The sequence below is a fragment of the Scyliorhinus canicula genome, chromosome 12 (genome assembly GCF_902713615.1).
Source record: "Scyliorhinus canicula chromosome 12, sScyCan1.1, whole genome shotgun sequence".
NCBI classification, from domain to species: Eukaryota; Metazoa; Chordata; class Chondrichthyes; order Carcharhiniformes; family Scyliorhinidae; genus Scyliorhinus; species Scyliorhinus canicula.
Window position 1 is genome coordinate 33,720,840 of NC_052157.1, and position 26,993 is coordinate 33,747,832.

At 45.0% G+C, this 26,993-nt stretch overlaps 1 protein-coding gene across 2 annotated transcripts in view; it reads left to right on the forward strand.

Moving 5' to 3' along the window:
• The window catches only part of lrrc28 (leucine rich repeat containing 28), a 79,042-nt gene that overhangs the window by 11,745 nt on the left and 40,304 nt on the right, over nt 1-26,993 (forward strand). For both annotated transcript variants that reach the window (XM_038813400.1, XM_038813399.1), the window contains exons 4-5: nt 16,668-16,705; nt 19,230-19,367. In XM_038813400.1, the coding sequence (XP_038669328.1) occupies nt 16,668-16,705; nt 19,230-19,367 (176 nt within the window). The remainder of the gene's footprint in view (nt 1-16,667; nt 16,706-19,229; nt 19,368-26,993) is intronic.

The following is a 26,993-nucleotide window of genomic DNA, read 5'->3' on the forward strand; positions in this document are numbered from 1 at the left end:
ATAAACCCTTTCAGCTCCCTTGCCATTGCTGAGAGTCTACCCGTTCTGGGACACGACCGATCCAAAGTCGGGTCAAGGACCATGTTAAAGTCCCCACCCATTATTAGCCTGCGAGAATCCAAGTCCGGGATCTTCCCCAGCACTCTTTTAATGAAGTCCACGTCATATCAGTTCGGGGCATATATATTCACCAGCACCACTCTTCTCCCCTCCAGTCTGCCCCGTACCATCAGGTATCTGCCCCCCCTGTCTGCGGATATGCCCTCTGCCTCAAATTGCACGCGCTTGTTGATCATGATTGCCACCCCTCTGGACTTCGAGTCCAAGTCCGAGTGGAAGACCTGGCTAATCCAGCCCTTCCTTAGCCTGGTCTGGTCTGACACTTTCAGATGTGTCTCCTGCAACATAATTACGTCCGCCCTCAGGGCCCGCAAGTGTGCGAACACCCGCGCCCTCTTAACCGGCCCGTTCAGTCCCTTGACGTTCCAGGTGATCAGCCTGGTCGGGGGGCACATCCCACCCCCCCCACCCCGCTGGTCAGCCATAGCCTTTCTCGGGCCGGCCCCTGGCCCGTGCGTCGCGCCATTCCTGGCCCGCCCTTTGGCTGCCTCCACCCTCGACCTCCTTTCCAGTGCCTATTTCAAGTCCCTCTCCCGTCAGCAGAACAACCCCCCCTCCCCTAACCCCATCCCCCGATACCCCCACCCCTGCCATCTACTGGCTGTAACTTCCCCCCCCCCCATCTGACTCCCTTGACTAGCCAATCTGCTAGCCCGGTGACTCAACACTCCGGCGCCTTCCTGTCTCATTCCCATTGTTTCCCCGTCCTCCTCCCCACCCACTGGGGCAAGCCGGCTCCAGTGTCTTCCGCGAGCTGCACAAAAAGCACTAACCAGCCCAAACAGAAAAAAAAAACACAGACAAAAGAGAAAAAGCACATAAATGTCCATGAACAAAGGAAAGAGTCTCAAATATTCCGCTTGGCCCCTTTGGCCCAGCAAACCGTTGAGCAGCAGTCCAGGCACATTCGGCGTTCCTTCCCACAGAAATCCTCGGGCCCTAACTCGCGTCCTTGGGGCCTCCTTTTGGGACCAGCCCCAGGTCCCTCACAAAATCCATCGCTTCTTCGGGCTCGGAGAAGTAGTGGTGTTGACCCTGGTGCGTGACCCATAGCCGAGCTGGGAACAGCAGACCAAACTTCACGTGCTTCTTGAACAGCACCTCCTTGACATTCTTAAAGGCTGCTCGCCGCCGAGCCACCTCCTGGCTTAGGTCCTGATAAATGCGGAGAACACTGTTGTTCCACGTGCTGCTCCTGGCGCTCTTTGCCCACTGCAGCACCCGCTCCTTGTCCACGAACCTGTGGAACCTAATCACCATCGGGCGAGGGGGTCCGTCCGGCCGCCCCTGCCTTGCCTGCACTCTGTGTGCCCCCTCCAGCTCCAGCGGTCGCGGAAAGGCTTCGGCCCCCATTGGCTGCTTCAGCAGGTCTGCTACAAACGCTGCAGCATCAGCTCCCTCGGCCCCCTCCGGGAGGCCGACCATCCTCAGATTGTTCCTGCGGACTCTATTCTCCAGCTCCTCCACTCTGTCCAGCAGTCTTCTCTGCCGCTCTTTCAGGCCGTCAACTTCTAGCGCTGCAACCGTTTGCGCATCCGCCTGCTCCTCCACCGCCTCTCCCAGCTCCTTAACTTTAACATCCTGAGCGTCCAGCCTCTGGTTCAGCTGATCCACCGCTTTCTGGATTGGGTCCAAGCTGTCCCGCTTCAGCGCTTCAAAACTGGACTTCATTACCTGGAGCATGTTATCCAGCGCCAGCTGGATTGCTGAGTCCGGGGTCCGTGTGTCCGCCATCTTAGGTCCCAGGTAATTTTCTTCAGGTCCTTGTCTCTGTCCCTTTTTCTCCTTCTTCTTCTGCCTTCTGGAATCCCGCTGTTCCATGTGCCGCAGCCCGCTCCTCAGCACCTTCGCTGCCGCCTTCCTTCGCCCAGCTCCTTAAATTTTACCTCCTGGGCATCTGAAGTGGGTCCAAGCTGTCCCTCCTCAGCAACTCCAAACTTTTTTTCTTTGTCCTGGACAAGGAAGGTCCGTGGGTCCGCCATCTTACCCTTCAGGTCAGTTTCCTCCTTGCCTCCGTCTCTCTCGCTCTCTTTCTTCCTCTACCTGCTGGCCTCCCATGATTCCATCCGCTGCAGCCCGCTCTCCTCTTCTTTCACGGCAGCCTTTTTGCCGCCCCCGTGGTCCCGCTATCGCGGGGAATCAGCTGTTAAGCCCCGCCGGAGTGAGAGCCCGCCGAATGTGCGGCTCACTCGAACATCGCCGCCACCGGAAGTCCACTTTGATGTCTTTTATCCTACACATTTGTCTTGCCACCATTAAGAATCCAATTTATGCTTTTAAAAAATTCATTTACGGGATGCGGGCATCCCTGATTAGGCCAGCATTTATTGCCCATTCCTAGTTGCCCTTCAGAAGGTGGTAGTGAGTTGTCTTCTTGTACCACTGCAGTCGTTGAGGTGTAGGTTCACCAACTGTGTTGTTAGGGAGGGAGTTCTGGGATGTTTCCCCAGTGACAGTGAAGGAACGACGATATATTTCCATGTCAGGGTGGGAGTGACTTTGAGGGAAATCTCCAGGTGGTTGGGTTCCCAGGTATCTGTTGCTCTTGTCCTTCTGGTTGGGAGTGGTTGTGGGTTTTTAAGGTGCTGCCTAAGGAACCTTGGTGAATTACTGCAGTGCATCCTGTAGACGATACACATGGCTGCCACTGTTCATCGGTGGTGGAGGGTTCGAATGTTTGTGGAAGGGGGAGCAATCAAACGGGCTACTTTATCCTGGATGGTGTCGAGCTTCTTCAGTGTTGTTGGAACTGCACTCATCCAGGCAAGTGGAGATTATTCCATTACACTCCTGACTTGTACCTTCTAGATGGTGGACAGGCTTTGGGGGGTCAGAAGGTGAGTTACTCGCTGTAGGATTCCTAGCCTTTGACCTGCCTTGGTAGCCACAGTATTAATATGGCTAGTCCAATTTAGTTTCTGATCAATGGTAACCCCCAGGATGTTGATTGTGGTGAATTCAACTATGGGAATGACATTGAATGTCAAGAGGCAGTGGTTAGATCCTCTCTTGTAGGAGATTGTCATTGCCTGGCACTTGTGTGGTGCGAATGCAACTTTCCATTTGTCAGCCCAAGCCTGGATATTGTCCAGGTTTTGCTGCATATGGACATGGACTGCTTCATTATCTGAGGAGCTGCAAATGGTTCTGAATATTGTGCAGTCATCTGCGAACATCCCCACTTCTGACCTTATGATGGAAGGGAGGTCATTGATGAAGCCGCTGAAGATGGTTTGCCTATGACACTACCCCGAGGAACTCATGCAGTGATGTTCTGGAGTTGAGATGATTGACCTCCAATCACGACAACCATCTTCCTCTGTGCCAGGTATGATTCCAAACTGAGTCCCATTGACTCCAGTTTAGCTAGGGCTCTTTGATGCCATACTCGGGCAAATGCTGCTGTGATGTCAAGGGCAGTCACTCTCACCTCTGGTATTCAGCTCATTTGTCCATGTTTGAACCAAGGCTGTAATGAGGCCAGGACTGAGTCACCTGGTGGAACCCAAACTGAGCGTCCGTGAGCAGGTTATTGCTGAGAAAGTGCTGCTTGATTGCACTGTTGATCACGGGTTCCATCACTTTGCTGATGATGGAGAGTAGACTGATAGGGCGGTAATTGGCCCTACGAGGTATACAGGACACACCTGGGCAATTTTTCACATTGCCTGGTAGATGCCAGTGTTGTTAGCTGTACTGGAACAGCTTGGCTAGGGGTGCAGCAAGTTCTGGAGCGCAGGTCTCCAGTACTATTGCCAGGATATTGTCACGGTCCATAGCCTTTGCAGTATCCAGTGCCTTTAGCCTTTCTTTTTTATTTTTTATTTTTTATAAATTTAGATTACCCAATTATTTTTTTCCAATTAAGGGGCAATTTAGCGTGGCCAGTCCACCTACTCTGCACATTTTTGGGTTGTGGGGGCGAAACCCACGCAGACACGGGGAGAATGTGCAAACTCCACACGGACAGTGACCCAGAGCCGGGATCGAACCTGGGACCTCAGCGCCGTGAGGTGGTTGTGCTAACCACTAGGCCACCGTGTTGCCCTCCTTTAGCCTTTCTTGATATCACATCGAGTGATCTCTCCAGAGGAGACCGAGATGGATCATCCGCTCGGTACTTCTGGCTGAAGATAGTTGCGAATGCAACAGAAGGAGGTGCTGGAGGTATTAAAGCGCATCAAGATAGATAAATCCCTGGGACCTGATGAAATGTATCTGAGAATGTTGTGGGAGGCTAGCTAAGATATTTGAATCATCGACAGCCACAGGAGAGGTGCCTGATGATTGGAGGGTAGCAAATGTTGTGCACTTGTTTGAGAAGGGCTGTAGGGATAAGCCTGGGAACTATAGACCGGTTAGCCTTACTTCTGTAGTGGATAAATTATTAGAAAGTATTCTGAGAGACAGGGTCTACAGGCATTTGGACAGGCAAGGGCTAATTAGGGAACGTCAGCATGGCTTTGTAAGGGGAAAGTCATGTCTCTCAAATTTGATTTGAGTTTTTTGAAGGGGTAACCAAGAAGGTAGATGAGGGCAGTGCAGTCAACCTTGTCTACATGGACTTCAGCAAGGCCTTTGACAAGGTACCGCATGATAGGTTGTTGCAAAAGGTTAAATCTCACGGAATCCAGGGAGAGGTAGCCAATTGGATACAAAATTGGCGTGGCGACCAAAGCCAAAGGGTGGTTGTGGAGGGTTGTTTTTCAAACTGGAGGCCTATGACCAGCGGTGTGACTCGGGGATCAATGCTGGGTCCACTGTTATTTGTTATATTAATGATTTGGATGAGCATGTAGGTGGCATGGTTGGTAAGTTTGCAGATGACACCAAGATTAGTGGCGAAGTAGATAGTAAGAAGGTTATAGAAGATTGCGACAGGATCATGGGCCGATGAATGGCAGATGGAGTTTAATTTGGATAAATGTGAGGTGATGCATTTTGGTAGATCAAATCAGGACAGGACCTACTCAGTTAATGGTAGGGAGTTGGGGAGAGTTACAGAACAAAGAGATCTTGGGGTACAGGTTCACAGCTCCTTGAAAGTGGAGTCGCAGGTGGACAGAGTGGTGAAGAAGGCATTCAGCATTTTAGGTTTTATTGGTCAGAATATTGAATACAGGAATTGGGACGTCTTGTTGAAGTTGTACAAGACGTTGGTAAGACCACAAATGGAATATGTGTTCAGTTCTGGTTACCTTATAGGAAGGATATTGTTAAACTAGAAAGAGTGCAGAAGAGATTTACGAGGATGCTACCAGGACTTGATGGTCTGAGTTACAAGGAGAGGCTAGATTGGCTGGGACTTTTTTCCCCTGGAGTGTAGGAGGCTTAGGGGTGATCTTATAGAGGTCTATAAAATAATGAGCGTAGATAAGGTAGATAGTCAACATATTTTCCCAAAGGTAGAGGGATCTGGAACTGGATGGCATAGGTTTAAGGTGAGAGGGGAAAGATACAAAAGAGACGAGAGGGGAAATTGTTTTACGCAGAAGGTGGTGAGCTTCTGGAACAAGCTGCCAGAGGCAGTGGTGGAGGCAGGTACCTTTTAAAAACAAAAAAAAAACAGTTAGACAGTTACATGGGAAGGGTGGTTATAGAGGGACATGGGCCAAACGCGGGCAAGTGGGACTAGCTTAGTGATAGAAACTGGGCGACGTGGACAAGCTGGGCCAAAGTGCCCGTTTCCATGCTGTAAACATCTATGAATCTATGACTCATGGGTTAAGAGTCCATGTTGAGAACTCTCAGGGCAACTCCCTCCCAACTGGAAATCAGTTTCCCGCCACCTCTGCTGGGTCTATCTTGCTGGTGATAGTGAATGATGATAGTGCTGTCTGGGACATTTTCTGTAAGGTATGATACTGTGATTATAGGGATGATGCAGTGAGTAAAACTATACCAGGTTGTTGCTTAACTAGCCTGTGAGGCAGCTCTCCCAACTTTGGCACAAGCACCCAGATGTTAGTAAGGAGATCTTGGCAGGGTTGGTACAATGCCACGTGGTATGTCCGGTTTCATTCTTTTTTTGTGTTTTCGTAGCAATTAAATATAACTGAGTGGTTTGCTAGGCCATTTCAGGGGGCATTTAAGAGTCAACCACATTGCTGTGGGTCTGGAGTCACATGTAGGCCAGACCAGGTAAGGATGGCAGATGTCCTTCCCTAAAGGATATTAGTGAACCAGATGGATTTTAGGACAATCCACAATGATTTCATGGTCATCATTAGACTTTTAATTCCAGATATTTTATTGAGTTTAAATTCCATCACCTGCTGTGGTAGGATTCAAACCCAGGTCACCAGATCAATATCCTGGGTCTCTGGATTACTAGTCCCGCGACAATACGCCATATGTATCAAGAATTTGGTGCTTAATTTTAATTAATATATTATCTTACAATTATTTTTTTCATATATGCTTTGTAATTTTACAACTGTTAATTTTACTAAACATTATTTTAGATAATGTTCAGTATGATGTATCTGTTCTAATCATGCACTGCTGTTTTCGAGGATTCTAATGCAGTATCTTTCCTGCATAATTTGTAACCAGATTAACCACCAAATGTAAATGTTAATCAAAATGGACAGGAGAGAATTTTGGGAGGAATTCTAGTTCAATTGAGTTAGCTGCTTTATATGGAATCTTTTGACCTATGATCGGCAAAATTGCAACTCGCTCTAATTCCTTTGTGTAATATGTTAAGCAATTGCTATGCTGCACCGTGCTTTTCTATTTCTTATTCAATTCTTAAATGTGTTTTATAATTCAACAAGACTACTTTTGAAATTGTTTTACACAGAACAGGGAAATGTATTAGGTACAAACTGAAAGTGAAAATATGTAAACTCTCGATGAATGAAATCCGAGGGCAGCTGCCTTCAAATTTGGGTTAAGAAGAGCTCTGTAGCAGCTGAGGAGGTCCAATTTGCAACATGAATGTGTCTTGATGTAACCAAATATGCATACGAACAGAACACTGTATTTGAAACACATAGAATCCCGATAGTGCAGAAGGGGGCCAGTCAGCCCATCGAGTCAGCACTAACCCTCTGAAAGAACATCCTTTCCAGGCTCAATCCCTTACCATATCCCTGTAACCCCACATAACCTCCACATCTTTCGACTGAAGGAGGAAACTTAAGCACCCGGAGGAAGTCCATGCAGACATGGAGAGAATGTGACAACTGCACACAGTCACCCAAGGCCGGAATCAAACCCGGGTCCTGGCGTTGTGAGGCAGCAGTGCTAATCACTGTGTTGCTCAAATGCTGCATATTGAGTCATCCTAACACTTGTTATCTTCTGTTCAGATTCAAATGCCAAGTTAAAAGCACAGAGTAAAAGAGTAAAATCTTCATTCCATTTCTTCACGTATTACCATTGCTTGACCTTGTAAAGGGCTGTCAGTGGCGGGCTTTCAGATGCTAATCTGGGAGGCATGTTTGCACAGTTGTTAGCACTGTTGCTTCGCAGCGCCAGGGCCCCAGGTTCGATTCCCGGCTTGGGTCATTATCTGTGCGTAGTCTGCACGTTTTCCCCGTGTCTGCATGGGTTTCCTCCGGGTGCTCCGGTTTCCTCCCACAAGTCCCGAAAAGACGTGCTGATAGGTATTTTGGACATTCCGATTTCTCCCTTCGTGTACCCGAACAGGCGCCGGAGTGTGGCGACGAGGGGATTTTCACAGTAACTTCATTGAAGTGTTAATGTAAGCCTACTTGTGACAATAATAAAGATTATTATTAATCATTCCCTGATCCATTGACTAATGCTTGGGCTGTGCAGTTGAGAGGCAAGAACAATAGTTTCACACTCTTTAGAACAGCAATGTCAAGATGTGTGGGATAGTTTTCTACGATGATGGCAATTCCTTTTCTTTCATTAATAAGTTTTGCCCATTTTCCTGATTCATGGTGCAGAAATCCTGGAGGTCATCCAGGCGATTTTGTTAGCCTCGTACTGTATGGGTACATAGAACATAGAACAGTACAGCACAGAACAGGCCCTTCGGCCCTCGATGTTGTGCCGAGCAATGATCACCCTGCTCAAACCCACGTATCCATCCTATACCTGTAACCCAACAACCCCCCCCCTTAACCTTACTTTTTAGGACACTACGGGCAATTTAGCATGGCCAATCCACCTAACCCGCACATCTTTGGACTGTGGGAGGAAACCGGAGCACCCGGAGAAAACCCACGCACACACGGGGAGGACGTGCAGACTCCGCACAGACAGTGACCCAGCCGGGAATCGAACCTGGGACCCTGGAGCTGTGAAGCATTTATGGTAACCATTATGCCACCGTGCTGCCCGTGCTGCCGGTAGAGTCTTGACTTCCGAAAAGCACCATGGCTTTTTAGGCTTCTCTGTTGCTATTCATGTTGGCGCAGACTATAGTAGTGACATGTCCTTGCCCAGCTTTCCACCATTTCAGATGCTGTGCCCTTTCCACTTACTGAGCGGAAGACGGTATTGAAGCTTGTCTTGAATTGGCCCAACAATCCGTGGCTGCATGTAAATTCCACACGTCCCAGCTTCGTCACCACGGCAACTTCCTTTTCTTGCAGGATTGGGCCGAGACACGGGCACATTCTTTACTCCATTTGGCTTGAACGCAATAGCAGAGCTTCTTCAACATTGGGATAGGCAGCTATTCTTATCCTCTTCCTTGCGAATGCCTGCTTTTTGAACTGTTCCAAGATGTTCTCCTTGGCTTTCAGAATGGTGGAATCTTCCACTCTTTTACAATGTCTGCTTTCCATCTCATGCTTCCACTTTCCCTCTCATGCTTCCACTTTCCCTCTCTATCAACTGTACCTTCTCTCCAGTTGACAGAACTAACTTTCTTGTTCTAAGATTCTCATGCTTTGCACATCACTTCAAAGAAAAATGTGATTGCTCATGGGTTGAAACACTGCGCTTTGATTAGCTAACATAATCACATGATCCCTGGCAAAAGATACTGGCTTGCTTGTGCCGCAGAAGCTCCTATATTGTGACGAAGTTTGTCATTTTTCTTGTCGGTATTAAACAAAAGTTTTAACCTGGTCAGCTATTGCGGAATTCTAGCTAATCACAAACATTGTTCCATAGTATTTTCTATTCTGCTGGTTTGAATGATTGATTACTTCAACACAAGCAGAATTTTCTGTCATCTAAGTTTGACAGAGATTTCGCCATTTGCCTCAACTACTCATTGTGGTTGTGAGTTGTGTATTCTAACCACTTCTAGGCTTTATCAGTGTTTATTTTACATTTTTGGTCACTCATTTCTGACTCTTCCACCATGAAAACATTTTCACTACATCTACCGTATCCAACCCCATTATAATGTTATGGACCTCCATCAGGTCACCCCTTCAGCCGTCTCCTTACTTGTGAAAAGAGCCCCAAAAGACCTCTGCATAGCTTTTATTATAGGTAAGGCCTTTTCATAGGTTTTCGTAGAATTACTAAAGCAGCAGTAATTAACTCAATCCCATTTAAGGAATTGTCACTAAAGGGTGGAGATGTGATTGATGTTTGAAATTAACTGAAAAATACAGTTTCTCAAGGTGGGGGGAGGGAGCAGAATTTTAGTACATTAATACATTGTAGATTATTGTTAAATAACCAACAAAATAAAGCAGGACTGTGACATTTATTGAAATTATTTGTATAGGTTTTGTTTGAGATTAGCTATCAAAATAGTTTTATAACTTTAATTAAAAGGGGAAGGCAAATTCACATACAAGGGAAGATTATTTTTGATTCAAATTTTTCCCCTATTTTTGTAATGGAAGAGATTTTGCAAAAATTACTATGATGTACTGAGAGTAATTTTGTTCTGTAAATCAACCATGATAGTCAGATGCTCAAATACAACTACTCCAATAGTCAACGGCTGTTGAGACTCGGTGAAATTTTGGGTTTTTTGAGGTTTCCATTGATAAGGGTGAGAAAGAACTTCTGTTTATGCAGCTTCCAAATTCAGCTACTTTTCCAGCCTACGAGCACTTCAATCAGCGAGGAAACTTGGCTATTGCATTGGTATGTAAGCAAATATGTAGGGGCTGGTTTAGCTAGGGGCTGGTTTAGCTCACTGGGCTAAATCGCTGGCTTTTAAAGCAGACCAAGCAGGCCAGCAGCACGGTTCGATTCCCGTACCAGACTCCCCGGACAGGTGCCGGATAGTGGCGACTAGGGGCTTTTCACAGTAACTTCATTGAAGCCTACTCGTGACAATAAAGCGATTTTCATTTTTCATTTTCAAATAACAACTGTGTTTTAAGCAGTGTTCATTCTGTCTGCACACCAGCAGACAACTTGGTCTTAGCTGTCTGGCTTGGGTACCATATAAACAGAAGTCAGCTGTGGCTGGTTAGGTGGATGATTAATTAATCACCATAAATCTGTTTCCACTGATGTCCCGATTAAACAGTGTCCAAATGTAGAATAATTCAATACTTGTGCGAAACCCAAATACAAAAGAGGCAGTTTATAAATTATATTTTTTCATGTTTTGCGTGCTGTAGAAAATATAACAATTAAAATAGGCTCTAAGAATGGGACTTAATACGTCAATTTAAGTGAGTTTGGATATTCAGAATTATACTTGTTTTGTTTCACCCTGCACTTAACGCTCTTTTGCAAAATGGGAAAGGCAGAACTAGCGTCTAAAACTATAAGCTTTTCTTCAGCTCCTGAGTTCCACTGTGCGTAAGTACATTTTATACACCGGAATGGTTCAGCATTCAGGAGAAGTTGAGGCATTGAAGCATGTACTTGCTGGCAAAGCACATTGGGGGTAGGATCTACTGGTGGTATTCCACTTTCGCCACGCCTCGCGAGATCTAACTTGATCTCGCAAGTCGTCATGATGTGAATCCCGCCCAAGTTGGCATTTTGTGCATGGTGATCGGGCCGGGATGTGTCCTGTCTGTAGGGGTGGGGAGGGTTATGATGTTTGGGGGGGGGGGGGGGGGATGGGGGGGGGGAGCTGCGACCTACTTATAGTGAGTTGGAACTTGGGGGTGGGGGGGTAGTTCAGGGGTCGCGTTGCAGGCTCGAGAGATCAGAACGCTATTTAAAAATGCCGTCCCAATCTCTCGCTGCACTGAGGAGTTCCGCCGAACAGAGCACCTCAGTGCAGAAATGGGGCTATGTGCGGCCTCATTGAGTTTTCCATTGAGGCTCCCAATCTACCTGGATGTGTGTTAGATAGTGGGGTGTTGTTTCCCGGCGCTCCAAGCGCTGGGAAATACCAAGCTAATCTCGCGGGCTACGGGACTCCACCACCATTCGGGTAGATCGTGCCCAGGAATTCTAATAGCTGTATTCAGAAGCACATTTAAAAATAGGAGTGTTAATAAACCATTTTCTTCCTTTTGAGTGTTTCAGCCGGTTCGTAGTGAAGGACTTGTCTCGCACTCCCCTCTGCTCCCAACTTTAAAAAGGATAAAGTAAATCCTTCTGCTCGAGAAAGTCTTAAATTGAATGAATGTTTGGCAGCAGGTTGGAAGGTTATACATCAAGATCAGGACCAGAGAGTCAATGTTCAAGTGGCTTAAGAATGTAGTTAGTATCTGTGATTGAAATGAAATTAAAAATGAAAATCGCTTATTGTCACGAGTAGGCTTCAATGAAGTTACTGTGAAAAGCCCCTAGTCGCCACATTCCGGCGCCTGTCCGGGGAGGCTGGTACGGGAATCGAACCGTGCTACTGGCCTGCTTGGTCTGCTTTAAAAGCCAGCGATTTAGCTTTGTGAGCTAAACCAGCCCCTGATTGAATTGGCTATCACTATTAATGTACTTTATAGTGCCAGTTATTTTAATGTGCATACTCACTAATTACTATTATGGTCATCATGTTGAACAAAAAATGATTAGTATAATTTGGTTTGAGAGTTAATAAAGTTAACGATGGATCTAAAAGATATTGCAGTACAATACAAGCGAAGAGGGTATTCAGGACTCGTACCTCCATGATGCAGTATTAACTCAATGGTATTACAATTAGGCAGCCCTTCCTATGAGCCTTTTCCCTGCCTGGTTGATGCTCTATAACTACAAAACTGAAAGAGGAAATATTTTTATTCAGAGCTTCAGACACCCAATCCATTTAAATAATCACAATTTGCCATTCTCTAAACGATGCGACTCTTTTCCACTTCTAGATACTTGGCCAATTCACATCCAACAACCTGCTTTGAGAACTCTGCTCACATTTTGACAACTGTGACAATTTCCACTGCAGTATCTGAAATGGGCCAGAGCATTCTAAAACCATCAGCAACATTCTGAACAAAACAACCCACAACTTTCTTTTTAAAAAAAAAAGTAAATTCTCCCATGTCACCCAATCTCCCAATGTTAATGAATCCTTTTAAAAGAAAATAAAACCCAGGATTTGCATCATAACTAAAAACTTCTTCCTTCGACAAGACCCTGCCCGTGTACCAAGTTTTGTTGAAATCTGCCCATTCGCTTTTGAGGTATATTGTTCACAAACGGGCAAAAATGTTATGTCCACCACTTTCAGTGACGGAAGTAACTACTTATATTGCATTGTGTATATTTTATCCCGAATGAATTACCAGCAAGTAAAACAGTCACATTTTGAGTCACTTGTTGCCATGACATAACCTTGGTAATTAGTCTGCATGGGAGTTGTGCATTAACCTTTTATTCTACAGAGAAATATTACGTAACGTTTGTTAATGCTTGGTTTGATATGCTTTTTGCACATCTAAATTAGCCAAAGTATGTGGATATTTCTGTTGATTAGGTCAGAGGTGTCAGTTTATCAACATGATTGAAATTGGGATAAATGCAATAGATTATATTGCTATAATCTTCAGTGTCACTAATTAAACATTTCATATAACTTTGTATGGATAAATACATCACAGAAATAGAATCTACAGTTCTCGAGTATGAATTAAGTTGTAGAATTGGTTTATAGTGAAACGGTTGAAGATATGCTATGGTCTGTGATGACGTTTTATTGAAAGGGAAACTAATTTTTTAATATGAAAATAATTTATTCATTCAAATTTGTCTGTTGATCACAAATTTTGACAATTACTTTTTTGTTAATTTTTAAGAAAATGTATTCTATTACAAACATGTATCAAAACAGGTTATAGTGAACAAACACCCCAGGAAACATACTTCCCAACAATCAACTATAAAGTCTGTACAAGTTTTTCTTCTTTTTCACTCCCCCCACAACGAACATCCCCTCAAACAAGGTCACAAACATCCCCCACCTTTCTTCAAACCCCCCTGAAGAGCCCCTTAACTCATACTTTATCTTCTCTAATCGCAGAAAGTTGTACAGGTCACCCAACCAAACCATCACCTCCGGTTGCAATGCCGACCGCCACACCAGCAAAATTTGCCGCTGTGCAATCAGAGAGACGAAGGTCAAGAATTCGGCCTTCCCCCTCTCCATGAGCTCCGGCTTCTCTGAAACCCGAAATATCGGCACCAAAGGGACCGTATCCACCTCCTCCTCCACTATCCCAGCTAAGGCTGCAAACACTCCCGCCCAGAATCTTCGCAATTTTTTGCAACCCCAAGACATGTGCGCATGATTCACTAGCCCCCGCCCACACCTCACACTCATCTGCTATCCCCTGAAAGTACCCACTTATTCTCGTCTGAGTCATATGCACCCTGTGCACTACCTTGAGCTGTATCAGGCTCATCCTTGCACAAGAGGAGGTCCCGTTTACCTCACTCCATGCTCCCCACTTGATCTCCCCTCTCCTCCGCATCCCATTTCTCCTTGGTCTTCGCCACCCGCTCGTCTCCCTGCTCCCCCAGCCACTTGTATACATCCTCAATTTTTCCCTCCCCTTCCACATCCAGGAGTAGCAGCCACTCCAGCAGGGTGTATCCCGGAAACCTAGGGAACTCCCTCCACACCTTTCGCACAAAGTCCCTAACCTGCAAATAGCTGAACTCACTCCCCCTCGGCAGCTCTACCCTCTCCCTTAGCTCCCTCAGACTGCCAAACTCTTCCTCCAAATACAGATCCCAGCAGCCGTACCCATGCCACAAATCTCGGCCCAAACCTTCCCAAAACCTCGAACACGTACTGTCACTCCACCCGGTCAAATGCCTTCTCCGCGCCCATGGATACCACCGCCTCTGGTACCAGAGCCCCGACGGATTCATCATCACATTCAACAGCCATCTTATATTACGGGCTAACTGCCTGCCCTTCACTAAGCCTGTTTGATCTTCTGTCACCACCCCGGGGACACACTCCTCCATCCTCTCTGCCAACAACTTAGCCAATACTTTCACATCCGTGTTCAATACTGATATGGGCCTCTCCGACCCACATTCCACTGGTTCCTTCCCCTTTTTCGGAGTTAGTGTGATTACTGCCTGCGTTACATTTTTGCTAATTAATGGAATTTCATTAATTTAAAAGGAGATATTGGTGTTACTATATTACAGCATGGAAATGTTGCAGGTTAAGCAGAATTTTAAGGCTGAGGATTAATTTACAACAGAGTTTTCAAACTTTTTTTCCTGGGACCCACTTTTACCAATCGTTGATCTTTGCGACCCGTGCCGGCCGGCCTTTGCGACCCGTGCCGGCCGGCCTTTGCGACCCGTGCCGGCCGGCCTTTGCGACCCGTGCCGGCCGGCCTTTGCGACCCGTGCCGGCCGGCCTTTGCGACCCGTGCCGGCCGGCCTTTGCGACCCGTGCCGGCCGGCCTTTGCGACCCGTGCCGGCCGGCCTTTGCGACCCGTGCCGGCCGGCCTTTGCGACCCGTGCCGGCCGGCCTTTGCGACCCGTGCCGGCCGGCCTTTGCGACCCGTGCCGGCCGGCCTTTGCGACCCGCCTTTATTGATTACCTTTAATGTGACAGGTGAGCCTGCTTGGTCTTCACGATTTTGCATGCTTCGTCATTCAATGTTACATTTCTGTGAAGGACTTCAGCTGACGAATTAAGTTCTTGCTACATCCTTCAAAAAAAAAGCAGCAGGTTTGTCCTCAAATTCGTCATGTTTAGTCTTCAAATGCCTTTTGAAGATTTTAGGGTTTTAAATTTTTCTTTGCCAGTACTTCCCTGCATATAACACACATAGGTTTCTATCCTGATGTTCAGTGACAAAAAAATCATCTTTCTACTGCTCTCAATTTCAGTTTCTTAATTGTTTGTTCACCATGGCCCCGGAGCTCCGGATACAGCTCACACCAGCAGTGCTTTGTCCTGCCGTGGTCTCTCCTGAGACGCTCTCTCCAGCAGATTTAGTTGTGAGATCTTGGCCTGTTTGTGTCTCTGGCCCTCTCTGCCCTTATTACAGAATAATCCAACTTCAGTTCTTCACATAGTCCTGTTGCTTGCTTGTTGGCGGCTACAAAATGGAGGAGTCTCGCCTCTATAATTTCACGCTCAAAGCACAACATTTAAAAATGGCGTCCCGAACTCTTCCCGCACTGAGGAATTCTGGCGAGTGGGACTTTTCAGTGCAGAAAACAGGACTAAGTGGGGCCTTGTCGGGGTATTCGCTATTGAGCCCCCAAATTGCAACAAAGTTCTGATAGTGGGGTTTCTTGGTGCTGCGAGCGTCAGGAAAAGACCAGTTACCAAACTCGTCACGGGACTCTATTGCAATTTAGTTAGATTGCACCCAAGGTTTCTGGATACTGGACCAAAACTAACTTCTGTAATGACAAAAAAAAGCTGATTTGTAGATTTCTGGATATTGAATTTATTTTTATATTAATCGGTGTATTTACTGTTTCCTTCTCTGCTCCGACTTCCAGTTCCCATATTGATCAGCATTCACTTATTGAAAATCTGGGGCGGGATTCTCCTGTACCCGGCGGGAAGAAATGGCAGCCCGCCCCAAAGGTGCGGAATCCTCCGCACCTTCAGCGGCTAGGTCGGCGCCGGAATGGTTTGCGCCCCGTCGGCTGGCGTGGAAGGGCTTTGGCGCCGCGCCAGCCACGCCCGAAGGGACTCCGCCGGCCGGTGTGGGTCCGTGCATTCGCGGGAACGTCAGCGGCTGCTGACGTCATCCCCACGCATGCGCGCCGGGGGGAGGGGGGGGGGGTTCACCTAACTGTCGGCCATCGTGGAGGCTGATATGGCCGGCGCGTAGGAAAAGAGTGCCCCCACGGCACAGGCCCGCCCGCGATCGGTGGGCCCCGATCGCGGGCCAGGGCACCCACCGGGGCCAGATCACCCTGCGACCCCCCAGGACCCCGGAGCCCGCCTGCGCCGCCAGGTCCTGCCGGTAAGGGACCTAATCTAATTTATGCCGGCGGGACTGACAAAGAGCGGGCGGAACTTCGGCTCATCGCGGGTCAGGGAATCGCTGGGGTGGCCGCTGTGAGCGGCCGCAGACCGGCGCGGTGCGATTTCCGCCCCCACCGAATCTCCGGTGCGTAGAATTCAGCGGCCGACCCCACCCTCCGGCGGTTCTCCGACCCTGCGGAGGGGTTGGAGAATCCCGCCCCATTTCTTTCAATCCATGTAAATAATCACATATGTAAATCTCTAAACTAAAATGTAATTCTTTTCCTCTTGCAGATACTTGCATTCAAATAACATAGCAGTTGTTCCTGAAGGTATGGATAGTTTATATTGAAAATATTTTGTGTTTCAGCAGTCTGACATTTCCATATTGTAAGCTTGGGCTGACTAACGGCAAGTAGCATTCACACCACACAGGTGCCAGGCAATGACCATCTTGAACAAGAGAGAATCTACCAAATGCCCTTGACATCATCTTTGCTGAAGCCCCCCTCTATCAACATCCTGGAGGTTACCATTGACCAGAAACTGAACTCGCCATATAACAAATGTGGCTGCAAGAGCAGGTCAGAGGCTAGGAATCCTATGTTGAGTGACTCACCTTCTGTCTCCTCAAAGCCTGTACACCGTCTACAAGGCACAGTCAGGAATGTGATGGAATACTCTCCACCTACTTGGATGAGTGCAGCTCCAACAACACTCAAGTTTCACATTGTCCAGGCCAAAACAGCCTGCTTGATTAGCACCCCATCCACAAATATTAATTTCCTCCATCACTGACGCACAGTAGTTGCAATCTTTACCATTTACAAGATGCACTGCAGGAACTCACCAAGGCTCCTTACACAGCTCCTTCCAAACCCACGACCACTACCATCTAGAAGGACAAGAGCAGTAGGTAGAACTTGGAAGTTCCCCTCCAAGTCACTCACCATCCTGACTTGGAAATATATTGCTTTTCCTTCTCTGTCGCTGGTTCAATATTCTGGAACTCTCTCCATAAAACTGCATGGACTGCAGAAGTTCAAGATGGCAGCTCCCCATCATCCCCTCAGGGCAGTTAGTGATGGGCAATAAATGCTGGCTCAGCCAGCGAAGCCCACATCCCTGAAAATGATTTTTAAAAAAAGGAAATGCACTGTTGTTACGTAATCAGTACTGTATACTTATGAACTTGTTTGTTTGCCCTCGAGACTTGGAGATTAAAATTATTTTGCTAAATTAACCTTGTTCCAAATGGGCATGCATAGCAGTGTGGGCAATTGCTAAAAAGAAAACACCTTTTCACCTCCATCTTATTTTGGGGGGGGAGGAGGTAAAGCAAGTTACAAACGATGATAAGCCACTTCGCCCAGACAACAGGATAAAGGTGTAAAAGTAATTCTTCCGGTGAACGGGAGGTGTTATGAATGTTTGCTTCATCTTTCTTTCTTGTCGCCGCCCTCCTCTACAACGTGAAAATGGATTTTGAATAATGGTGGAGATTTTTTGGCGTGGATTTTAAAATGATAGAAAGTAACTATCGCTTCTAAGCTTAACAAAATACCCATAGTGCAGCTACAGCATCAAGAGTAGACATTTTGGAAATACAGTACTGATTCCTCTAAGACAGGTTCAGCAGGTCTAGAGGCAAACCAATAAATACAGTGCCTATTTTTAAAAGGGTGATAAATCAGATGCATAAAACTGCAGTTTTTAAATCATTATCTAATAAAACAATCAAAAACTGTTCTAAGAGGTGATCTAGAGGAGTGCTCTTACACTAATAACCTGACAGGATGGGTATAAAGATGAAGGTTATGACTAATATCCGTAACTTTTTCAGTGTATTAAAAGTCGGTGGTGGAACCTTTTTGTTTATATGATCCAAAATCTTTGGGTGAAATTCCATGGGAAAGATGTGTGTCTAAATAAAAGTACCTAGGTCTTTGTGCAGAACACAGGACTGATAATCAATAAATGGAAAATCTATTCCATGTCTGTGTTCAACTTGCATATTACAGTTTTTTTATTTGATTATCTTTTTAATGTTGAGGTTTTTTACATTTTTTAAATGGGAGGATAATTGAGCTTTCTGTATTTCGTTAACCTTTCTGTGTGATGGAGGTCAGTTTTTTTTTTTGCAACATCTTAAAAATAAGCTGTTTCTGTATTTATGGTCTTTGGTTTCTGAAAATTGAAGCATCCCAATGACTAACGTACAGGAAGAGAGCTCTCCCAAATGATCCCAATATGTAGTCAGTAGTGATCTAATAGTAAAAAATATTGTAATTTTGTTTCTCAGATAATTAAATTTAACATTCACATTGTGCTTTTTAGAGATCATCATCGAGAAATGTCGCCGACTGCTTAAAAAAATAAGTCCTTGTTTGCTTGTAGACATTTCGATGTAGTAACAGACCTGTTCCTCAATATTTTTAGTATTTGTCCTCTAGTTCAGCAGATAACGAATATGTGATGGGGCTTTGAGCACAAGAGTTGCGTGACTTACCTGTGTCCCAGATTTAAGCAATTATAACTTGAGCAAGACAGCAACAATTAGATGAATCACAATGGTTGCCCATTGTTCAAAGTTTCTCGGAAGCACAACAGTTTAAAGTCCTGCTGTTGTGTACGTGCATTGTGCAATGTCAAGTTTGTGAATAATTTACTCAACTAAACTGTATATTCAGTCATGTGTTTTTCTTCATCTCCGAGTGCAAGGGTGAAGTAATTATTTCCAATAGAGTAAGAAAATATTCTCCATTGAGCGCAACTTTATAAATAGAATGCCCTTCCTGAATTCCAGGATAAGTTGTTGGGATATTAATGTTAGCTTTTTCATTTTCTCCATACTAGCGATTGGCACCTTGGTTAAACTTCAGTCATTGGATCTTAGTAATAATGTATTGGCAATCCTCTGCCCTGAGATTGGTCAACTGAAATCTTTGCGACACCTGCGATTAGCCAACAACCAGCTGAGATTTCTCCCTTCAGGTGAGGAAATAACCCTAAGTTCTAACTGTGAATGACATTGAGATGGGCGGACTGGAGTTTGTTGTCCTTGTAGATATCCGTGAAATTGACAAAATTTGCAATGTGTCCTGCAGTGCAAATAATATTTTTACTACGCCTAGCATCGTTGTAAAGAGTCAGGTAGACCTGTTCTGTAGATGGTTGGGCTCCCACAGATCCTGCAAATTGTCAAAGGTTACTAAATGTTAAGGAGTTTCACAAAAAAGGCATCTTCAAATGGAGGAAATTAAATGGTTGCAAACCTATTTATATTAACATGATCCAATACTAAACATTTTACTTATTCTTGTGGTGGAGGTGGTGGTACAGTGATGTGACAGGGAAGCGGTACTGTCACTGAACTAGTAAGCCAGAGGCCCAGGCTAATGCTGCAGGGACTCTGGTTCACATCCCACCTCAGAAGCACGTGAAATTTAAATTCAATAAATAAATCTGGAATTGAAAGCTAGTGTTAGTAACGTTCACCATGAAACTATTGTTGATTGTTGTAAAATCCTATCTGCTTCACTAATGCCATCCTTACTTGATCTGGACTACATGTCACTCCAGATCCACAGCCATGTATGTGGTTGACTCCTAACACGCCCACTAAAATAGCAGAGCAAGCCATTCAGTTCAAGGGCAATTAGGATGGGCAACAAATGCTGGCCTTGCCTTTGGCTCCCATTAAAGAATAAAAGAAAATGATATTTTCCAGAGTATTTACTGTCATAAATTATCTGTATGTGATATAAAATGTAGCAATGTATCGAGGAAATATCTAGAAGGTTATTCAAGTACTCTTTACATTCAACTGAACACTGCACCCTATGTTTCAATTTACCTTAGCATCAGCTAATATTTCACATTTATGCAATGCAAGTAGTCTTTCATCCAATTGAACTTGTCGCAGGTGAAGGAAAATTCTGAAACAAGTGCTTGAACTGGAAGCCTTCATTTCCAACACTAGAGTTTGTTTCACGATCTAACTTAACTAATAAGAACTCGCCATTTTGTCTTGATGATGTTGAGTTTCATGTGTATTTTTGGAATGGCACCCATCCAGGCAAGTGGCGAGTAGTCCATCACACTCCTCACTTGTGTTTTGCAGAGGGTGCGGAGGCTTTGGGAGGTCAGTTGCAATATAAATGCCAACTGTTTCTTGAGGTGGTCATGTGTAATTTATTTAATAATTTCCGAAATAGTTTTGATGATCAATTTTTCATCTGAAAGCAAACTGGAGCTTGGCTCACCTCATTGCAGAAATGGCCTATTCTGTAAAAATTGCAATTTCAATCCACTAGAGGGCAGAAGTACTACAGTATAATAGTTCCATGCAACAAGTGGTTTATTATAACTAAGAGGTAGTCATGTTTCCAAGCAATAACTGAAATACTTTCTTAATGTAGACCGTAGTAATTCTTGCTGGTGTCGGCAATGTTACGCACTATAAATTTGTCTACCTATCATGTGCCTTCAGTATAAATATTGATAGTTATTCAATTTTGACACAACTGACTTGGAAAATGTCTCAAACGACATTAATCATTTACTTCATTATTTAAAATGTTATTCCGACATTTTGTAACGTTTACATGCCATTGCCTTATTGATTGGTAGGCTTGGTGGCCTGAAAGTTCAGACCTTGAACAAAGGTCAAAGTACATCGCTCAATTGCTCAATACAGAGGGAAAAATACGAAAAATTATAACTCAATATTGTGCACCACAAAGGTAAAATGCACTTTTAAAAATAATCATGCAATAGGAAGCAGCAATAATCCATGCAGTATGTTGTTTTTGCAATTCTAGGCCACTGTGAATGTTTCGTATTTCGTAAATTCCTGAGAGATGCTAGTAATAGGTACAGTTGTACCAATTTTTAACTGAATACCTATTCAGTTTATTTAGAAGCGTACTTCACTCAACTTGCAAAGTTGGTAATTTGTTTAATCTGCAAATTTAAAATGGTTGGATTATTTTAGCTGGCTCTTTTTAAAGAGTAGCGAGGACCTTGCTCACAGAAGAAACAATGTTATCCTGGACATGTGAGAAAAAGTATGAGAAACAAGCTTACACAGCTTTACTCTGTTCATGATGTGAGCTGCATTGAACAGAGACTGGCTTCTGTTGGGGGCACAGAGGGAGAGAAGAATGAGGATAGTCATGTTTGCGTGTTTTCTTGCATTTTGTGGCAATCAGAGAAGATTTTGTGTTTGCCTTCTGGACTGAAAGTATAAGGGACATTCAGTTACAAAGATAAAATGTGACCTCTGCCCTAAAAAGATACAATTTTTTGAGTCTCAAATAATTTAACTGACCACATATCGCCTTTATTAGCCAAGTTAGAGTTTAAGAGCAGGGCGTTTATGTGAAACTGTAAAATTTGTTGGTGGTGGAGGGGGGGGGGGGGGGGGGGGGAAGAGAGAGAATGTGATTGCACTTGAAATGGTGCACAGGAGACACGATGTTGCCTGGGCTGGAGAGTTTTAGCTATGATGAGATTGGATCATCTGGGGTTGTTTTCCTTGGAGCAGAGGAGACTGAAGGGGGACATGATTGAGATCTATAAAATTGAGGGGCATGGATAGAGTTGACAGGATGAAACGTTTCCCATTGGTGAAGGGAGCAATGATCAGGGGGTATAGATTTAAGGTAAGGGGCAGGAGGTTTAGAGGGGGATGCGAGTAAAAACCGTTTCACCCAGAGAGTGGTGGGAGTCTGGAACTCACTGCCTGAAAGGGTGGTGGAGGCAGGGACCCTCATAACATTTAAGAAGTATTTAGATATGCACTTCCAAGGCTGTTTGGCAAGTGCTGGAAATGGGATTCGAATAATTAGGTGGTTGTTTTTGACCGACGCAGACGTGATGGGCTGAAGGTTCTTTCCTGTGCTGTTGACCTCTATGAAATATTAATCCTAGTGGTGGGGACAGGATTGTGCCGATTGATTTAGTTTTAGGAAGGAAATGATTGAATCCTTGTATTTATTTAGTTAAAATTAGTGACATGTCATTTTAAAAGATCAAGCTTGGCATTTGGAAAAGAACGGTGGTTACCCATCAATGTGCGATACTTGGTCCAGTTAAAGATACATTTGACGTGCTTTCATGCTTCAAAAGTTTGACATTGAACTAGTCATGATTAATGTGACAATGGAACCACGAAAATTGGCACTGCGATTGTTTTTTTCTAAAATGCTGTAAATTGCTTAGTATTTGGCTGTATGACACTGCAATCTTCAGCTCGTGTTTAACAAAAAGAATCATACGTTTCTAATAAAAGAATAATGAATGGCATCTCCTTTTGGAAAATTAATGAAGACGATTAAGGTAAACAGGTTTCAAGTGGAAATAACCACTGGTATTTCCTCCTTAAAACTTCTCTGCCTTGGTTTCCTTCTTTTAAGTTGCTGCTTCATACCTCACCTGTCCAAATATCTCTGTGGCTTCGAGTCAAATTGTATCTGTTAGTATTTCTGTGAAGTGCCTGGAATCTTTTTCTACACGAAAGGCACTTTATAAATGTGTTTTGTTGTAAAACTTTCTAAGACTAGATCCCAATATCATGGGAGATCCAAAAGAATGCACTTTTAGCTGATTTATTTGTGGTTCTGGTCAAGTTATTGCACTGCCTAGTTAATCATCTAAAATGCACAATCCAATTAACTCCTAGATCCAGGTAGTTAAATGACTGCAATGTGGGATACCATAGATTTTGGTGCACATTCACACCAACCTAGAGGGTGAATTTCCTGTATTTGTTACATTTATCTCTCGGCATTAAACTACAATAACCCAATACTGCTGAAAGCATTTCTGTACTACAAAGAAAGTTATTTATGTTGACTAGGATGAGGCATTTAAGCCCTTGTGAAGTAGTAACAGTGGGCATGGTAATGTTTAAGAAAAAGATTTTAAAAAATGACTCGAGAATTGGATTGTTAATGGATTGAAACTTTAAAAAAAATTATGTTCTCTCTGGGAGTGTAGAAGAAATAAAGAACCAATAGGGTTGCAAAAGCTTTGGCCAGACTCCAAGGTAGAACAAAGAACAATGCCGCACAGGAACAGGCCCTTCGGCCTCCAAGCCTGCACCGATCACATGTCCTATCTAGAATAGCCAATGTTGTTCCTTTGTTTAAGAAGGATAGCAAGGATAATCCAGGGAACTACAGGCCGGTGAGCCTTACGTCAGTGGTAGGGAAATTACTGGAGAGAATTCTTCGAGACAGGATCTACTCCCATTTGGAAACAAATGGATGTATTAGTGAGAGGCAGCATGGTTTTGTGAAGGGCAGGCCGTGTCTCACTAACTTGATGGAGTTTTTCAAAGAGGTCACAAAGATGATTGATGCAGGTAGGGCAGTGGATATTGTCTGTATGGACTTCAGTAAGGCCTTTGACAAGGTCTCTCATGGTAGACTGGTACAAAAGGTGAAGTCACACGGGATCAGGGGTGAGCTGGCAAGGTGGATACAGAACTGGCTAGGTCATAGAAGGCAGAGAGTAGCAATGGAAAGGTCCTTTTTCTAATTGGAGGGCTGTGACTAGTGGTGTTCCGCAGGGATCAGTGCTGAGACCGTTGCTGTTCGTAGGATATATAAATGATTTGGAGGAAAATGTAACTGGTCTGATAAGTAAGTTTGCAGACGACACAACGGTTGGTGGAATTGCGGATAGCGATGAGGACTGTCAGAGGATACAGCAGGATTTAGATCGTTTGGAGACATGGGCGGAGAGATGGCAGATGGAGTTTAATCCGGACAAATGTGAGGTAATGCATTTTGGAAGGTCTAATGTAGGTAGGGAATACACAGTGAATGGTAGAACTCTAAAGAGTATTGAAAGTCAAGCGGGATCTAGGTGTACAAGTCCACAGGTCACTGAAAGGGGCAACACAGGTGGAGAAGGTAGTCAAGAAGGCATACGGCATGCTTGCCTTCATTGGCCGGGGCATTGAGTATAAGAATTGGCAAGTCATATTGCAGCTATATAGAACCTTAGTTAGGCCACACTTGGAGTATAGTGTTCAATTCTGGTCGCCACACTACCAGAAGGATGTGGAGGATTTAGAGAGGGTGCAGAAGAGATTTACCAGGATGTTGCCTGGTATGGAGGGCATTAGCTATGAGGAGTGGTTGAATAAACTCTGTTTGTTCTCACTGGAACAACGGAGGTTGAGGGGCGATCTGATAGAGGTCTACATAATTATGAGGGGCATAGACCGAGTGGATCGTCAGAGGCATTTCCCCAGGGTAGAGGGGTCAATTACTAGGGGGCATAGGTTTAAGATGTGAGGGGCAAGGTTTAGAGTAGATGTACGAGGCAAGTTTTTTTACACAGGGTAGTGGGTGCCTGGAACTCGCTGCCAGAGGAGGTGGTGGAAGCAGGGATGATAGTGACATTTAAGGGGCATCTTGATAAATACATGAATAGGAGGGGAATAGAGGGATATGGACCCAGGAAGTGTAGAAGATTTTAGTTTAGACGGGCAGCATGGTCGGCACGGGCTTGGAGGGCCGAAGGGCCTGTTCCTGTGCTGTACTTTTCTTTGTTCTTGACCAAACCGCCTGTATCCTTCTATACCTCATCTGTTCATAATCTGTGCCTATCCAGATAAGTCTTTTTTTAAATTACTTTATCAGAGTTACAAAGCCAGAGCTCAGTGTGCGGACAGGGGCAAACCCCTAATCCAGCGCCTTACCTGCTCCAAAAACCAATTCAAATTGAATCCAATTCATGGTCCCCATGAGAGAGACATACCAGGTGCAGGCATTTCACCTGACCTCATGCTCATCTTAGCCAAAAGGCCAAGACGCGATCTATCCAGATAAGTCTTAATGGTCACTAACGTACCTGCCTCAACCACCTCACCTAGGAAAAGCAGAAGGAATTTTAAGACAAGTAAGGCAACCCATTGAATGGAATCGTGTGTTCTTTATTTGTATTATGGAAATTGGAGCTATACTGATGGAGTTTGATCAGACTTAGTTATTCTATATGCTCATAGAATTTACAGTGCAGAAGGAGGCCATTCGGCCCATCGAGTCTGCACCGGCCCTGGGAAAGAGCTCCCTTCTTAAGCCCACCTCCATCCTATCCTCGTAACCCAGTAGCACCACCTAACCTTTTTGGACACTTCAGAGCAATTTAGCATGGCCAATCCACCTAACCTGCACCTAAAGTAAACTGAAGCAGTTCATCGATTTATGTATGACCTTGCCTTGCCAAGTGTTTTCTCAGTCAACCTGCAGATGGATTGAAAGAACACATTTCCTAAAAACATACATTTCAAAATCTTGGGCTGGATTCCCCACCGCTCATCACCAGTAGCGGAGTTCCCGATGCGGCGGAGAATCCAGCGCCGGGGAAAGTGGCAGCCATCCATTTCCGATGCTCTGTCACGCTGCTGCCTCCGGGATCGAGTTTCGTGCCCCAAGCCAGCGGGAAGTTGTTGATTGGCCATTATGACCCAATTGCATCCTATTGACAGACAGGGAACTATATTCTCCACACCCTCATGGTGCTGACAAGCGTGTACTTGAAGTGGTGAGCCAAGGAGGTATGATTTTAAGGAAATTGTCCCCAAAGTCCATTGGAGAGCCACATCCCACAATGCAATACCTGCCCCCACCGCCCCACCAGACCCACCGCCCCCCCAGTAGAGCTTCCCTAATTAAAGAGACCCCCTAATTAAAGAGAATCTCCAGAAACCCTCAAAATCAAGACACCCCCCCATCCAAGTGACCATCTTAGCAGAGTCCTGGGTCCAACTATCTTCAGCTGCTTCATCAATGACCTTCCTCCTTCCATAAAGTCAGATGTGGGGATGTTTGCAGATGATTGGACATTGTTCAGCACCATTTGCAACTCCTCAGATAATGAAGCAGTCCATGTCTAAATGCAGGAAGATCTGGACAATATCTAGGCTTGGACTGACAAGTGGCAAGTTACATTTGCGCCACGTAAGTGCCAGAGAATAACCATCTCCAACAAGAGACGATCTTAACCACTGTCCCTTGACATTCAATGGCATTACCATTGCTGAATCCTACACAATCAACATCCTTGGGATTACCATTGATCAGAAACTAGCCATATTAATACTGTGGCTACCAGGCAGGTCAAAGGCAAGCAAGCTATGGCACAAAACCCACCTCCTGACCCCCCTCCCCCAAAGCCTTTCTACCATCTACAGGGCACAAGTCAGGGGTGTAGTGGAATACTCTTCACTTGCCTGGATGAGTGCAGCTCCAACAACACTCAATGAGCTCAACATCATCCAGGACAAAGCAGCCTACTTGATTGCACCCCCTTCCACAAACACTTAAACCCTCCACCACTGACCAACAGTCGCAGCCATATGTAATCATCTACCAGACGCTTTGCAGTAATTTGCCAAAGCAGGAGCGCAAATCCGATGCAATTCAATTCTGGCGGAAGAACATAGGGAGAACATAGTCTCCCGAACTGAGATTCTGCCCCATATCTCTCGAGGATGTGAAGGGCACCACATAAGTGCAAGCGTATTCGTTCATTTCTTTCATATTTTTATTTTGAACAAAGCATTTTCTGCTCTTGAGTTTAGTACTCCAAAATTACAGATCA